We start from the raw sequence: 17228 nt of genomic DNA on the forward strand, positions 1-17228 counted from the left end.
CAAGGCCTGGTCCCTGACATTTACAGAGCAGGGAGCAGGGACAACGTGAGCTTAACTGACATAGGAACCAACAGAAGAAAGCTAGACTGGAATTCAAAGTGGACGGCAGAAAACGTACTCGAGTTTACTTCATACATATGATCTTGTCCAAACTGTTCCATCTAGAGTCATTTTAGACTTAAGCATCTAAAGATGTTTGAGGATAAGCAGCTTCACTTGGCTGGGATGATTCCAAAGCCATGTTTCTAAAATCACATCCTATTACCTTAGCTTTGTAAGGATACTACGCAACACTGCAAACGGTCAAAAGGTCATTGGTCAAATAAGTTTGAGAAACACTCGACTAAAGAAAGCTTTAATGATAAAACAAGATAGATTTCCTTACCAGGGGACTTCTCTAAGGTTTTAGTGCTAATATGATTGTGAATCTCTAGTTTAGGAATGGGGGTGCAGCGTTTCTCAAATTTATTTAACCACAGAACCTCATTTCATAGAATCCCTATTAATATCTTGAGGAAAACAATTTGGAAAATACTATTCTCTAGTGTATACTAGTTAACCACTAACTACTAACTTATGGGCACAAGTTCAACTAATAAGTATGGGCACAAAGCTTACGTACAAGAACTTTCACCATTGTTCGTTTGTTTGCTTATAATTTACATATGTGGAAACAACAAAGGCATCTGACTATAAGAGAATGGTTAAATTAGTTGTGGCTTATTCAGATGATGGAGTATTATTTAGCCATTATAAGTCATGTTTTAGTCTCTCAAATTTAGAGGAATAGTTATGGACATGGGAAAATATTCAAAATACATTAAGAGAAAAAGCAGGTTACAAAAGCAGAAATACTGCAGGGGTTTAGGAGAGCAGGCTCCGGAGTTGGACTGCTTGGGTTCAAATCCTAACTCACTACTTATTAGCTGTGTAAAAGAAAACAAAAGTGCACACATGACACATGGTAAAACCTAGTCAGGATAAGATGAACAGTCTTGTGGTTGGCAGAATAATGGCTTCCACAAAGATGTCCAAACCCTAATCCCCCAAACCTGTGAATATTTACCTTACATGGCAAAAGGACTTTGCGGGTATGATTAAGTTAAAGACTGTGAGATGGGAACACTATCCAAGATTATCCAGTTGGGCTTGGTGTAATCACAAGGGTCCTCATAAAAGAGATGCAGGAGGGTCAGAGAGAGAGAGAGAGAGAGAGAGAGAGATTTGAAGATACTATACTGTTGGCTTTGGATATGGAGGAAGGGGCCACAAGCCAAGGAACGTAGATGGCCTCTAGAACTGGAAAAGGGAGGGAAATGGATTCTCCCCAAGAGCCTCCAGAAGAAACACAGCCCTGCCAAGATCTTGATTTTAGCACAGAAGGACACTATTTTAGTGTGTTTGAACTGTCATAACAAAATACCATGGATTGGGTGGCTTAAAAAACAGAAATTATTTTCTCACAGTTCTGGAGGCTGGAAGTGTCAGATCAGCATGGGTACCAGCATGGTCAGGTTCTGGTGAGAGCTTTCTTCCTATCATGCAGATGGCTACCTTCCTGCTGTGTCCACACATCACAGAGAGAGAACAAGGTCTCTGGTGCCTTTTCTTATAAGGGCACTAATCCCATCATGAGGGCCCCACTCTCATGACCTCATCTAACCCTTACTATCTCCCAAAGGCCTCATCTCCAAATACCATCACATTGGAGGTTAGGCGTTCAACAACATACTGAATTTGGGAGGGGACACAATTCAGTACATAGCTGACACATTTCAGATTTCTGACCTCAAGAACTATAAGATAATAAATTTGTGTTGTTTTAAGCCACTATATTTGTGGTGATTTGTTACAGCAGCAATATGAAACTAATACACATGTAGACCCAATGTTATCTTCCAGGCACATGTGTGCATGAGAAAAACTAGGCAGGGAGTAGTTAGGATTATGAATCACTTTGCCTTTTACCTTTATTCTTTACTTTCCAAGTTTTTTTCTACAATAAGCATGAATTAATTTTAAATTATAAAACAAACCAGAATTTTTTTCTTTTAAGTATTACCACACATGCTAATAAAAGCAGATAAAGCTGGGGCTTTAACCTTCATGGACCAGGCAGATCCGGAAGCCTTTCTGTCTCACCAGGTAGCACACACAGGCCCAGGGGAGCTACTGAGCTGACACCTCCTGGGGTCTTAGAGAAGCACTGGTCACATTCACTGGTGACTCTCACAGGCAGACTAAGGAGCAGAGTGGGGGAAGCAGAATTTCACTCCAAATTAGTAAATGCTGTCTCCCATGATTAGTGGAAGAAAAAACTAGGAAACATGAATTTGTGTTTCCTGTTTCTTTAAGTAGTTAAGCCACGCCCTGTCCAGAGAGAAAAAGCCACGCCTTGACTGCGTTTCTGGATCCTCCAAACAAGATGGATTTCCCTGTGCTGATGGGGGCAGAGAGAAAAACCCGCAATTCTTCCCACCCAAGGGAAACTAGAGCTAGGGCTGCATGTCCTCAGTACACAGCTGCTGCCATCCATGACAGCCCACACCCTCCCTCTATAAGAAGAGGAGTAACTTCTAAAAAGCCAAGAGGGTGGATTCCCACAGTTAAGAAAATTATTTTGGTCAAACATTAGGATTTTGGTGATTATCATATTCTATACACATGGCATCTGACGTCTTAAAAATCAAAGATCCTTTGTTTCTACATTTCTCAAAAGAAAGGAAAAAGCCATCACCCACTCTTATTTAAAAACCAAACCGAACAAAGACGCCCACCAGATAACATGCTTTGGCCCAAGGCCCCTCAATGATCTCCTTTCTTCACGGAGCCTTGGGGTGAGCTTGCAAACATCTAAACGACTCGCAGATCACCAGAAAGAAAGGGGCTCAGACTTGCATTTTAAATTCCACTTCCTGCCAATACAAGGGAATATCCTGCCTGTCAGATCCGGAGTCCATGGGCTTGTATGGTTCTAGCTATGACCCACACACCAAGAGCTAGTCCCTGGTCCTTTCATCTCCTCCTTTGAAGGCCCCAGGGGTGGGAGAATGCAATGATACGCATCTTCAGAATATAAGCCTAGCTCAGAAATGAGAAACACCCCTGCCTGGCGACACAAGTCTGAGAAACTTCCAAATATTATTACTTCAAGGTACGGTGGGATGTTGGATGAGTTGTCGATATTGGATCATTCCTCTGAACAGAACTGGAAAATGAAAACTGGAGAAGGAAAGAGTTTTGCATCTGCAGGGGAAGCATAGTTTAAGACCAAAAAAAGAAAAATATTTAATTAAAACAGTAAGGATAAAAATCATGGTAAGTAGCAATTGCCCCACGAAGATCTTTTGGTTAAACACATTTCTACCAACACAGTGAGCTTAGCTCTATGAATATTATCACCCCCCTCCCCAAAAAAGAAAATATTTTCACGGTAATTTGTAATTTCACTGTCACCCAACATGCTTAATAATGGCCTTTGTTTTTTGAAATCACAGCTGACTACTGAAAGCTAATTCTTGAACTCTGATTTTATATGAGAAACTTTAATTCTAAAGAAGTAACTATGAATAAATCTCAGCTAGGACTAGAAAGCAATTTTATAAAAGCATGTTGTATCATTTGCATCAGGGCTCCAGTAGCTGCAGAAGAATAACTCATAAGTAACTCTGCTAAGGTTTTCTAGGTCTTTTCTTAGAACAAAAACTGCAGTAATGGGACTTCCCTGGTGGCGCAGTGGTTAAGAATCTGCCTGCTAATGCAAGGGACATAGGTTCTAGCCCTGGTCCGGGAAGATCCCACATGCTGCGGAGCAACTAAGCCCGTGCACCACCACTACTAAGCCTGCGCTCTACAGCCTGTGAGGCACAACTACTGAGCCCTCGTGCCACAACTACTGAAGCCCGCGCGCCTAGAGCCCGTGCTCCACAACAAGAGAAGCCACCGCAATGAGAAGCCCGCGCACCGCAAGGAAGAGTAGCCCCGCTCGCCGCAACTTAGAGAAAGCCCGTGCACAGCAACAAAGACCCAATGCGGCCAAAAATAAATTAATTAATTTAAAAAAACCTGCAATAAAAACAACTCTTATTGGAAGCCTTTTGTGCACCAGGCACTGACTGTACTAACTTACTGATGAGGTTGGTACTATTTTATTCCCGTTTTACTGATGAAGAAACTGAGGTTTAGAGAGGTGAAGTAAGTTAGTTACACAGCTAACAAGCAGTGGAATCAGGATTCGAACTTCAGATATGAATCCAGAAAAATGACTGTCACATTTAAGCATATGTTTAATTCTCCTTGACCAGCTTTGGTATGAATTTATATTTGAGTAATGAGAAATAAAGACAGAGAGACTGAGAATACCTGTGATGTCAGATGCATACAACTTTTGGGGAAACCTTTGACCTTTACATTCAAGGTCATGAGAAATAAAATACCATTACATGTAACATGAATGTGTTCTTTGGTGCTCTAATGGCCTGTCCTGCACTCTCTTCCCACCACCACCCCTAGTCCTCCCCCCCTAAGTAGCAAGTAGCTTATTTACAAAGATGAAATGGCTCTGAAACATCAATCTCCCTAGGGAAGCTCACGGCAAGTTGCCATGGTTAGTAAGAGACTGTCATATCCTGCCCTGAACTCCAGCAGTCACGGGGGCCATCCTGCTCCCAGGCCTGGTTTAGATTAGCTCGCATTTCTTACCGGGCACAGAACAGGGATCTTACAAGAATTAGGTCCTTTGATCACCTTTTCGTTCTCAGCTCAAGACTGCATGTTTCTTTGTATGTAGGTTCACACAGTTGTGCAGTTGAGTCTGAATTTTTGGAAGCAGCTCTCCTAACTTGGAGCATGGGGTAACCAGGCATCGGTAAAGGGCAAGTAACGAGGCCACCATGTGATGTCCCCAGCAAAGCAAGGGACAACCCAGACGCTGTGTGTACCAGAAGACCCAGCACAATCAGCAGTGACAGCAGAAGCTGTTACAAAACGGAAAGGTAGGAAGTGTTGTTCTTCTCCAAAGTTCTACGTCCCAGAAGCCATGACCATAGGCTTGTCACAGAAGAAAGACCACAGTCTGTATCTTGTCAGGAGTGAAGGTGATGGGTTTAACCATGACAGTTGCCCTTTTCAAACCACTGAAGGCAATGTCCAAAAAGAACTTTGAATTCTGTAACTTGCGAAGTTCTGACCTCACTGAACACCTTCAACCTTCACCCCTTGCTGAACCCTACTTCGACCTAACCTTTTCTTACCAATTCCTTCCCAAATGGCATGTGTTTTTAAAAATGAACATATTCACTGGGTTCAGATAAATAAAAATACAGGGAGTTTCTGATCCAAGGCAGAAGGAACAATCTTAAAGAGCAAAGGAGAACAGCAGAGAGCAGACGTGGTGTTCAATGACCACCAGTAAATGAATTTGGCCAGCGTTGGCCCAACTCCGCCAAACCTAGTCAGGTAGTGGAGTGAACGCTTATCCCTGCGCCTCCTCAAATTAAGAAATGGATTCCTTGCTTGAGCTCCCAGTCCTTTCAACGTTTTCAGGCAATGAGCCTGTCTCCAGAGTGAATGACTGAGCTTCCTCCTGGGGCATGAACTTTCAGAAAGAATTCACAAAAGCAGCCAGGCTAGATGGCTGACATGGACGATGCTAGTCCCTCGCCATCTGCCCAGATCTTTGGACAGCACCAGCAATTTGACTGTTGTAGTTTGGAGCACTGAAATTAAGTTCTGAAAGCACAGAGGAACCATTAAAACTAAGTTTTATCATAACTTACTTGGCAGCAAAACCCGAGGTGAACCAGCATGAGGTTCTTCTTGGTCTTTATTGATCCCACTTAATAGAACAAACTCTAAGTTTCACAGCAGAAATCGAATTTGATGACAGGTGCAGCCCCAGACTCCACTGGGTGTGTTCAACAATAGTACATGCGTTGCACTGCTTTTCTAAATAATGGTATGGACACTTCACGGCCTTTCTAAAATCAGAAAAATGTGGAATATATCTGGTCTCAAGAGTTTGGGTCATTTGGATTCTATCCTAGATAGCTGTTGGGAGGGTTACCTGAGAAAATGAGAAATAACTGTGTGTGAATTACAGTACTGGGCTTTAAGGTCTCGGTGAGTTGCAGCTACTGTGATTATACTTCGGTCACCAGAGAATGTTCAAGGAACTTGGCGGTATACATAATCATCTGTAGGATACTCCACGTTCAGCTTTAGAACCTTCACACAGCCAGCTGTGCCCCTACAAGATACGCAATTTGTACCTGCCTGCAGCAAAGGGAAACACTGTACACTCCTGAAGAAGCGCTCTCTCTCACCTGGGCCTGGGAGGGAATCCTTCTGTCAGTCACCCACACCAAGGTCTTCTACTGTGGAGGACTGAGGCTATCTCAAGTGAGACTTGGCCTCATTCAGCTCTAATTCAGCATGGAACAAAGGCACCAAGCTCTGAATATTGTGCTGATATAAACATTTTTTTTCTATCTAGGAGTTTTCTTTGTGATATTGGGAGATAATGAAGGGAAAATGACCCAGTCAATAAGCTTTATAATAATGTAATGAACATCACATGTGCATTCAATTCAAACTGACAACAGAAGTCAAAACACCTTGGAAATCTTATTTTTATAAGAGGTATAACTAACGTATCTTTCCACATATTAAAAGACCTAAACAGACAGGTTATGGGACTCAATACCCACATCTTTTCCTTGACAGCTCTCCAGAATGTCCCATTGGGCAAACTGTCTGACTTGGTAAATCAACTTGACACCTGGCATGAAAATGCAAACTAGTTCCAAAACCTAAGCTAATCATCACCTAACTAACTGGGTTTCTCCGGCCTGCCTAGAACTTGGAAGTGAAACCAGGATATCTAATAATAGACACAGGCACTAAAGAGAGAACTGTCTGCTGCTACCCCTCCTATGAAAAGACATTTTAACAGGTCTAAAGTGTAACTTCGGTGAAATGTTTGGGTTTTCCTCCCAAACTCATTCCTCAAGGGTGTTTTACAAAAGTGCGTGGGTTACACCTTCAAATCGGGCTTGTGCACCTGCCTAAGTGCTTCCTTTATTCTCTACTTCTAAGTACCATCAAGAGGAGGCCCACATGTGTTCATTCTTGGGAGCATGGCCTCTCCCATAACCCAGGGCACTCGTCAAGATGGCGGCCGGCCTTTAGACGTACATAGAAAAAAAGCCGGTGGAATGGACTCAGGAAAGCAGGAAGACTTTTAATTCATCAATTCATGGCTGAAGGCAGGACAGCTTGGAGATTTGTGGAGATAATTACCCCTTGGAAAATCCTCACTGGCTTCCCACTGACCGCAGGATAAAGTCTAAAATCTAAAACCTTTGACATGATTTACATAGCTCTTCACTGGCTCCAAATCAACTGTCTTTTGTTTTGTTTTAAATCTCTTCCTTTAATCCACCCTAACTTTATTTAGGCACCTCAAACATGCCAAGTTCTCTTCCTCTGTAGGTGCCCTTCCTTTTAACCTGAACGATCTCCCCCACCCCCTGAACCCAACCCAACTCCTTCAATTCAAAACTTAGATGATAGTTTCCCAAGAAAGGAAGACTTTCCTTATCCCCCCAGTGAGGCGGTCTTCCTTGCTCTGATCTTCCACAGGTCTCCACGCTTCTCTGTTATGAAACTGCCACCTTTCTTTGATGTTTCTGTTACTGAACTGTAAGTTCCCTGAGGGCGGGGACTTTATCTGCCTTGTTCACTTCTGTATGAACAAATGCCACACAAGCCCTATTTAAGTGGACCTTCTTCTGTTAAAAGTCATGCAAGAACCAACAAGATTCAATTTCCATATAATTTTTCCTAATAAACGGTCTTTGAAAATGATTACATCCTTTCAAAAATAGAAATCTCATCATCTTCCATCTCGAAAGGTAAGGGAACCAAAAGCAAAAAACAAGTATCTTTTCAACACCTGGGAAATGGTTGGAAAGCACTTCTCTTTCCTTATCACATCTTGGCTCTCAGTGGCTTTTACTTGCCTTAAGATTTCAGGATTCCATCATGTCACCAGCATAATTTCTACCAGAGGAGATGTTAAAAATTATATTTTTCATCACCTAATATCAAATTGTCACTCTGTGTCATGCAGTGACCCAGCTGAGTCACCTCTACCGGCATGAAATGGGGTAGGAACTCAGCAACATCTCCATTCACAAAACCAGAGTTGGAGCCAGCAGTTCTGACCCTGGCCATGAAAGGTCCGGTTTGGCTGCTAAGAGTGATATGTGGGCCTCCTTCCTGATCACGAACTTGGAAGCTGGCTGGCTAAGCATTACTCTAAACGTTTCCAGGCATGGATAGAAAAAAATTACCTTTTGCATTCAGCTTCTTTCAATCCAGGTTTTAATTCTGGGAAGACCTGCCACCTACTTTCAATGTTCTAGAGGTAAATGTGAAGAAGTGAGCTGCACACACGTTATCTATCATGACTGTGGTCAATGTGACAACCAGACCCAAGCAGGGTGCAGACTTGCATGGATGAACTACCATCTTACTAAAGGAGCAGAAACCAAGCCTATGCGGATGGGCTATGGGGGAGGAGATCAGCATTAGCATAGGAGGAAGTACGGGAGAAATCGGTATGGGGCTACTGGGATGCTGAAAGCAGACATTAGGACTCTGTCCTGTTTTAAGCCTGGCAGGAAGCATGACGGACCACAGCAGGTCAGGGAACTAGAGGAAACTGTGGAGATGTCTTAATTTTCGTTTGTGTGCTAGAAGTCAAGTATGGAGCAATAAGGTAAGGGGTTTAATTAGAGATGGAGTGAAGAAAACTGAAAATACCACTGAGCATATGCAGTGTAGAGAAGGTTTTATAATGAAATCATATAAAGGGAGGGCTAGGTAAGTGAAGCCAGCTGTAACTGATAAGAGCCATGGAATCTGCCTGCCATGTGAGCAGAAGTTGCTGAGATGCCTGCAGAAACTTCCTCCACCAGTGAGGCTGCAGGTTCTTATGCAGGCCCTTTGCAATCACTTACTGGTGAAGCAGGCTTCCCAGACTGGGCTGAATTCAAGTGGTACCAAAACTTTTTTTAGGATCCCATATGGAAAGCCCAGCTGGCATCTCTGTGCCAAGCCATCCCACAACAAGACTTTAAAGTGAACTCAACAAGTAAGGATCTTCGGGAAAAGCCAACCAGTCACTGTTAAGCATAGACAAAGAGCCTCTTCTGAAAGTTTTCTTTGCCTCAAACACTCAGCTGGCCATTGCTCCATGACCTGAAGGCATTAAAAAACATATCAAGAGGGGCTTCCCTGGTGGCGCAGTGGTTGAGAGTCCGCCTGCCGATGCAGGGGACACGGGTTCGTGCCCCGGTCCGGGAAGATCCCACATGCCGCGGAGCGGCTGGGCCCGTGAGCCATGGCCGCTGAGCCTGCGCGTCCGGAGCCTGTGCTCCACGACGGGAGAGGCCACAACAGTGAGAGGCCCGTGTACCGCAAAACAAAAAAAAAAACAACATATCAAGAAAGTCACCATGCTCTCCCTCTTCCTGCTCCCTTCCCTTTCCTTCCTGAATAATTTAGTCCAAAAGCTATTAGGTGGGGCTGAACAAGATGAGTGTCTGCAGGGAGGGTGGGAGGAACCCCAGTGGCCCAGAGTGGTGTGCTGGAGCCAGAGCAGGGTGGGAAGGGACACGGGTGACCCAGCACAGGATGTTGGAGCAAAAGCTGGGTGAAGAGGGTGTTGGTGACAGGAAACAGCAGTTGCCACCCAGAAAGTGACACTTGAACCCATGTTTGGTGAGGAAAATAGTAGATTGGTTCCATAAGGGGGGAGGGGTTTGATCAAATAATAAATATATTGAGGATAATAGGAACCAGGTACCTTGTTGTCAAGGAGGAGGTTACAAATATGGAAAGAGAGAAAATGAACCCAGTGGTATTAGAGTAGAATTAAAGGTATCAGGGTGAGCTCATGGTTTTCAAGATAGGTAGGTAGATAGATTGATTAATCAATCAATCAACTGACAGATAGATAGAATGTGTATATATTCTCTAATTCTGACCACTGAGAGTGCCTGAGAGCAGTGCCTATCCAATAGCAACGAGCACATCAAACACTCAGACTTTGGTTTCTAAATACCACTCTCCACTGAAAGGAACTAGTGCTCTTTGTTGAAAAGGCTGATTTCAGGGTTAGGAAAGTATAAGATGAGATTGGAACATCTTGTGGCACCAGAAAGTAAAGATATGCCCAAAGAAAAATGGGGACATGTCAAAAGGACACTGAAGTTAGCCTGAAAGGGCTCCTGTGAACTATATTTGAACAATTCAGGATAAAAATAACAATAGAAATGGATTATAACCCACTAAATAGAATAGGAATCCATGAGACCATCTGTCATAGATAGATAGATAGATAGACAGATAGATTTAAAGTCTGAAGAGGAGTGAGATAAAGATTACGTGGTACCAAAGCATCTCACCACAAAATATTTGTTAATTACAAAGGGAAAAAGTAACTATTGTACAGAAACCCTCAATCAAGCGATCAAAATTAGCATCATGTGAAAAAAGTTAACATCTGTCCCTGTAATGGGACAAACTGACACCACGTACTACCTGACTGGATGCTGTAAGAAGAATAAGCATCAGTTCTGTGGTATTCCTACCAAACATGGATAACCTGAACGTAATCATGTGAAAACATCAGGCAAACCCAAACTGAGGGACATTCTACAAAATTGGGGGTGAGCAAGCATCATGCTGGCAATTTACTCTTAATTCAGAATAAAAAAGACATTTGTATTTAACTAGGGAACTTCCCTTTGGCTTTGAGATTATTTCAAATTTAAAAGTTAATAATGGGAAGAGTTCACTTGTGTTATTATAGATTTGATGGAAGCCAAGTGTCAATGGGCTTAAGATCTGGATGGACCAAGAGAAATGCCAGTAATTGTATGTTAAGGCAAGACTTCTTAAATTATCTCTAGTGAAGGAACAGTTTTTCTGCCCAATCTCTTATGGACCATCCATTAAAAAAATACAAAATCCCACACTTTCATTTGAGGACACTATCAAATTGCTCCAAGAGTTTTCAAATGCTCACTCCCTGTGTCTGTACTTAGCTTGGATCAGGAAGAGTCATGAACTAGCTTGGACCACACCGTGAGCAGCTCTTCTCTTTGGTAGGATGTGTGGTTCCCCAAGTGCCATCATGTCCAAATGAGAAATAAAAATTACTCGTCACAGTGTTATCCATAATAGTAGCAACAATAATTCCCACTGTAATTAACGTCAACCATCTATACAAAGTATTCAAGATAGGGACTGTCCAGGCAATGGGAGAAGATTAGAGGACTGCCTTTACATATAGGAACTCAACTTCTCCAAAAGGGTCACAGGACACAAATAGAGGAGACCACCCTGATTCCAAAGTAATTGTTTTATGGTGACTTAAAGAAAGATGTAAAGAAAGACAAATCCATAAAGATCAATTATACAGAAGATGGACCAAAACATCTTCTATGGGTCGATCTGCAACACCAACCCATAACTGTCATTGCTGGGAAGACACTCAGCATTCAGAAGGGGTTAGGAGAAGACATCCCCAAATCAGACAGGTTTGATTTAACTGCAGATACTGACATCAATACAGTCCCCCCAAGGGCCGACTCTGGGTCTGTGCCACACATAGCCTCTCCCTCAGACAAGAGAGAACAATTCTCCACAGTAAACCAAGACCACAGCAGAAGGACAAGAAAGGAGCTATTACATCCTTGGGGAAATGGCAAACACCATCTAGGCTCAGGGTTCTTCCAGAGGACACTCTGACACTCCCAATGTGTGTCTCCGAACACTGAAATCCCCGTTCCAGTGTCCCCCTGACACCGATTCCAGCCACACACAGAGGAGGGTCCACATATATACAACCCTGAAAGCTGGAATCGGCAACACCGATTGCTGCAGCATCTGTCTCTGGTCCGCGGCACTCCACTTACCTGGAGCAGTTTTGTAGCACGATGTTCGGGAGGGCAGTGATGGGGCATTCTTTGCCTTGGGGCTCTGGGTACTCTGCAAGACTTGTCTCTGCCTCTTCAGCTCCTCTTCCCTTTCCTGGGCTGCTCGGATCTCTTCTTCGATCATGGACAAAGTCCGCTGCTTCCTGGACCTCAGCTTGAAGGGCCCAACCATCACATCGGACTCTTGAGTGGCCAAGAGTGAGGCTGTGCTTCTCAACTCAGCTGCCTCTGAGTACTTGCTGAAGTAGCTCCCTTCCAGTCTGGTCTCCTCCATGTTTATTGGGCCACTGGTCTGCACTGCCGGCAGTGGCTGGGAGGGCCCCCTTTCCCTGAGCGCCCTGTCTTCAGTAGGCAGAATCTTTGGCAACACATCCCTTTTCTCTTGAACAGGGGAGGACACCTGAGGTGGTTCAAACATGCTCTGCGGCTTCTCTGAGCTGGAAGCCCCAGTTCCAGCTTCCTCCAGACTTGCTTGAGGTACCTGCTGTTCGGCTCCACCCTTGTTGGTTTCAGACACAGCTCTGTCCACTTGCTCAGCTATGGCTTGTTGAATGGCATTCTGCACCAGGAGACCAGCCTGATATTCCAAGGGGTCATCAACCGATGGAGAGTCTCCCAGCGTGGACGAAGGGGAATAGAAACCATGATCACTGAATGACTTGGAGACACCTTCTCCTCGGCCCTCCGAGGGGTTGTCAGTTTGGGGAGTCTGGGGCAGAGAAAAATCAGCCAGCAAATTTTCCTGGAGGGCATTGGTTGTCTCGTTGGAGGCCCCACTGTCACTGATGTTGTCCATGCTGAAGTCATTGGACAGGGTCTCCAGGACGGTGGTATCCTGGGACCTCACCGACAGCTCATCCAAGCCGGAGTCAAGTTCCTCTGGAGTCAAAGAGACATTGACTGACCTTGAAAACTGATCCAAAATCCCAGGTTCGTCATCCTTGACCACGGTGAGGACAGCCCGGGCACTTGTAAACTCGCCGTCCTCTGCCCACAGTTTGGATAAGGGCCCACGTTTGGACGGCTCACTGTACGGCCCTTCCTTCCCCTGAGGAGCTGTGCTGCCCTGGCCCCCTCCTCCAGAAGACTGGCTCTCCAGGGCACAGTGGGCTTTCTGTCCCTTGGCTGCTGAAGAGTCTTCGGGAGGTCCCCCAACAGAAGCTGGTCTCGAGATGGTCAGTGTCTTGTCTGAGTTGACTGGTCCCAGAGGTCTGTAGAAGGGCTTGATGGAGAAGAGCCTGGGTGTACTCTGGCCCTTGGCCACTGTTTGCCTGGAATTCTCCATCAGCTGGAACTGTTTGCGAGCCGCGGAGAAGTCTATCTGCTCCGTGACGATGTCCTCCTTCGCGCTGTCAGTCACGCTGGAACGTTCTCGAGAGGACGCAGGGGCCGCGCCGAGCTGCGGCGCGGCCGGCTGCCGCCGGATCAGCAGCTGCTCTTGCTGCGCCCTCCTCTCCTTGCGCTCCTTGTACTTCTTGTGCGACTCCAGATGTTCCTCGTTCAGCTGCTCCTCGATGGTCTTTTCCTGCGGAGGGTTCCACCATTTGGCGGCGATGCCAGGATTCTTTTTCACGGCCTGACTCCGGATGAGTTCTCGCCTCTCCTTTTCCAGCTCCAGCATCTCTTCTGAAGGCCTCACTTTCCTGACGCAGTACTGTTCTTTTTCACTCTCGTCGTCCTCAAAGAGCTTGGAGGGCTTCTTGTCCTCGTGGAAGGCACGCAGCTCGAACTTGGCTTCCTTCTTCAGCGTGGTGAGCGTGAACTCTCCGTCTCGGGAGGAACACCGCGAGCTGGTGGAGGAGCTGGGGCTCACGGGCACCTGCAGGCTGTTCCCCAGCAGGTCTCTGGGCTGGTCGGGGGGGCGGCCGTTGGCTCTTTCACCCTCTGCCATGGTGTCAGAGGTGCTCTGATGGAGCTCCAGGGGAGGGGGAGCCTGCCTGCCAGCCACTCTCTCGGTGGGTTCCGGCTGGACGGCCGTGTGGGCAGGTGGGCTTGGGCTCCCCACCAAGATGGCTGCTCCAGGCTCTGGGGAAGACGTGCCGTTGTACGTTCCGTCCACAGCAGAATCACAGCAGCTGGCCTCCAACACCTCGTCTAGATATCGGATCTCTCTGGCCACATCATTATCCAGAGATTCATGGTGATCAGCGAGGAGGCCATTGTGGGGGGGTGAGAAGGGGGAGGGGTGGTCCATGGAATGTGGAGTCGAGGTGATTCCGGGAACACTCTTACATTCTGCAACAGAGACCTCAATTTCCATGTTTTTGTGATCTGGGGGAAGAGGGCTGGTGGCAGGCTCCAGGGGATTGCCACTACAGTTGTCTCTCTCGTTTTTTAGCCGGATATCATCCTCGGAAAGCTCGGGAGCCTTCTGGGAAAAAGAGAAAAAACAGAAGTCAGGGTTAGAGACCACATCGCTTATGGATAGGAACTTCAGACATTAGCTGATAACTAACTGGAAGGAAAACTGAAAACACAATGACAGGATCTTTTGAATACAAGTTTCTCTTCTAAAAAATCCTTTAGGGCTTCCCTGGTGGCGCAGTGGTTGAGAATCTGCCTGCCAATGCAGGGGACACGGATTCGAGCCCTGGTCTGAGAAGATCCCACATGCCGCGGAGCAACTGGGCCCGTGAGCCACAATTACTGAGCCTGCGCATCTGGAGCCTGCGCGTCTGGAGTCTGTGCTCCGCAACGAGAGAGGCCGCGATAGTGAGAGGCCCGCGCACCGCGATGAAGAGTGGCCCCCGCTTGCCACAACTAGAGAAAGCCCTCGCACGGAAACGAAGACCCAACACAGCCATAAATAAAGCAAACTGTCAACAAGTAAAAATAAATAAACACTATTATTAAAAAAAAAAATCCTTTATATATTCATTTTGTTGCAGTAATGGGTACCTAAATCAATTTTACAGATTCCATTTTGCTTACCTGGTGTCCAGAGAACTTTCAATAAATGCTAGTCCCGTTTTTACATTTAAAATTAAATTGGGGGACTTCCCTGGTGGTCCAGTGGGGAAGACTCTGCGCTCCCAATGCAGGGGGCCTGGGTTCTATCCCTGGTTGGGGAACTATATCACACATGCATGCCGCAACTAAGAAGCCTGCATGCCGCAACTAAAAATCCCACATGCTGCAACTAAACATGCCGCAACAAAGATCCCGAGTGCCGCGACTAAGACCCAGTGCAGCCTAAATAAATAATAAATAAAATAAATAAATATTTTTTAAAGTAAATTAGGATTTGGATCATCTGATGATATTGCTCAAATAATTTCTAAAGTGGGGCTTCCCTGGTGGCACAGTGGTTGAGAGTCCACCTGCCAATGCAGGGGACACGAGTTCGTGCCCCAGCCCGGGAAGATCCCACACGCCGCAGAGCAGCTAGGCCCATGAGCCATGGCCGCTAAGCCTGCGCGTCCAGAGCCTGTGCTCCGCAACAGGAGAGGCCACAACAGTGAGAGGCCCACGTGCTGCCAAAAAAAAAAAATAATAATTTCTAAAGTGGAAGAGATTATATAGCAATTGTATCCGAATTTTTCAAAAAATTTCATAGCAAATTTCTGCAGAAATGTAAGAGAATTATTTGTATGTCCCCAGCTATAAAAAGAAGGTCGTTTGGCAGGAACAAATCTTGAAAACATGATTCTCAGAAAGATGTAATGCAATTATTCTGTAGACAGGAAACTTTTTGAAAATTTTTTCCAAAATAAAATATTGGAAAACAGTAGATCTCTTCATCGGCCCCTTAAGAGCTTCAGTGCCACACTGCCATGGCTGTAATTGACCACGTGCATTATAAACACAGAACCAAAGCCACTGACCACACAGTTCTGTTCTCAAAACAATGCTCCTTGGTTAAGGAGTGAAGAGCTAGTGGATGGTGGCCCCTCCCATCTAGTTCCTAAAATGCTCTGTATGTGACAGCTCCAATTTTGTGTTTAAATAAAAAACTGTATTTTCTTAATGTTTTAAATTGCATCATATTTTTCATCAGTTATCAATCCCATGTCACTTTATTTGGCATTAGTTAAGATTAATTTTCAAACTCCAGGGTATATTTTTTTTTCTCAGACCAAAGGACTCCGGTTTGTCTCAGATAATTCAGCGGTAGGTTGTGAGCTTCATTTGAGTTCCCCTCAAGGATTTCACTAACACTTTTATCAGCTCTGTTTCAAGTCTCAGGTCTAGAGGGTGCCTGGTATTACTGACTTAACACAATGCAAAACTGCAATACGGTATAATTTTCCTTTATTTAAATTTAAACATTGTTAAAGGCTTAGAATATAATATTAAAACACCACCTTAGGATGATTCTCAGGGGATTAATTTAAAAATCCTTTCAAGGAAAGTGAACAGTTATGGATTTGTTCGTAATATCTAGAACAATGTGGAAGTTCATGCTATGTGCTCTGCATTGCTGTCAGAATGTTGAAAAACTCTCATGGTCATCCGTGAACTGGAAGGTTACCCATGAACTGGGGGTTTCCTTCACTGTGTTCCCCACATTCCTCTTTAGACTTAAAATCAATCAAGTAATATAAATTCCTTCCTTAGAACTAGGCAACAGTAATGAATATTACTTCTTTGTCAGCACCTTCTGGTCTCAAAGGATCTTCCAGCCTTGATCTGGCCTTTGTCAAAGTCTGGTACTTAATATTTATAACTTCCACTCTCTTTATTTTGTTTTTACTTCATTTTTGACCAGTGTTAACTAGTGGCTCTTTTGTCTTTAGAATGAACTAAAGAGGCATGGCAAAAATGTTGCTACTGTCCTTTAAAAAAAGTTAACTAAACTTTCTTTTCGTAAGGAGATTCAGTAACTTCTACGTCATTCAAGAATTACAGGAGGGCTTCCCTGGTGGCGCAGTGGTTGAGAATCGCCTGCCGATGCAGGGGACACGGGTTCGTGCCCCAGTCCGGGAAGATCCCACATGCCGCGGAGCGGCTGGGCCCGTGAGCCATGGCCGCTGAGCCTGCGCGTCCGGAGCCTGTGCTCCGCAACGGGAGAGGCCACAACGGTGAGAGGCCCGCGTACCGCAAAAAAAAAAAAGAATTACAGGAAATTTGAATGCCTAAAACTTACTGGCTGTCATTCAGTCTTCAAGAAAACCTAGGTCAAAATTAGCCTACTCCATGGAAAGTTATTAATGGAATAAGCTGACCAACAAAAAGAGACACGGTATTGCTATGGTGAAGTCAGACTACTGAACCACTCCC

At 45.0% G+C, this 17228-nt stretch overlaps 1 protein-coding gene across 2 annotated transcripts in view; it reads right to left on the bottom strand.

The window, feature by feature from the left end:
* The window catches only part of PALM2AKAP2 (PALM2 and AKAP2 fusion), a 638407-nt gene that overhangs the window by 19206 nt on the left and 601973 nt on the right, over nucleotides 1–17228 (bottom strand). For both annotated transcript variants that reach the window (XM_060300637.2, XM_060300638.1), the window contains one exon: nucleotides 11988–14379. In XM_060300637.2, coding sequence (XP_060156620.1) covers nucleotides 11988–14379 — 2392 coding nt within the window. The remainder of the gene's footprint in view (nucleotides 1–11987; nucleotides 14380–17228) is intronic.

Source organism: Globicephala melas, chromosome 6, assembly GCF_963455315.2.
Source record: "Globicephala melas chromosome 6, mGloMel1.2, whole genome shotgun sequence".
NCBI classification, from domain to species: Eukaryota; Metazoa; Chordata; class Mammalia; order Artiodactyla; family Delphinidae; genus Globicephala; species Globicephala melas.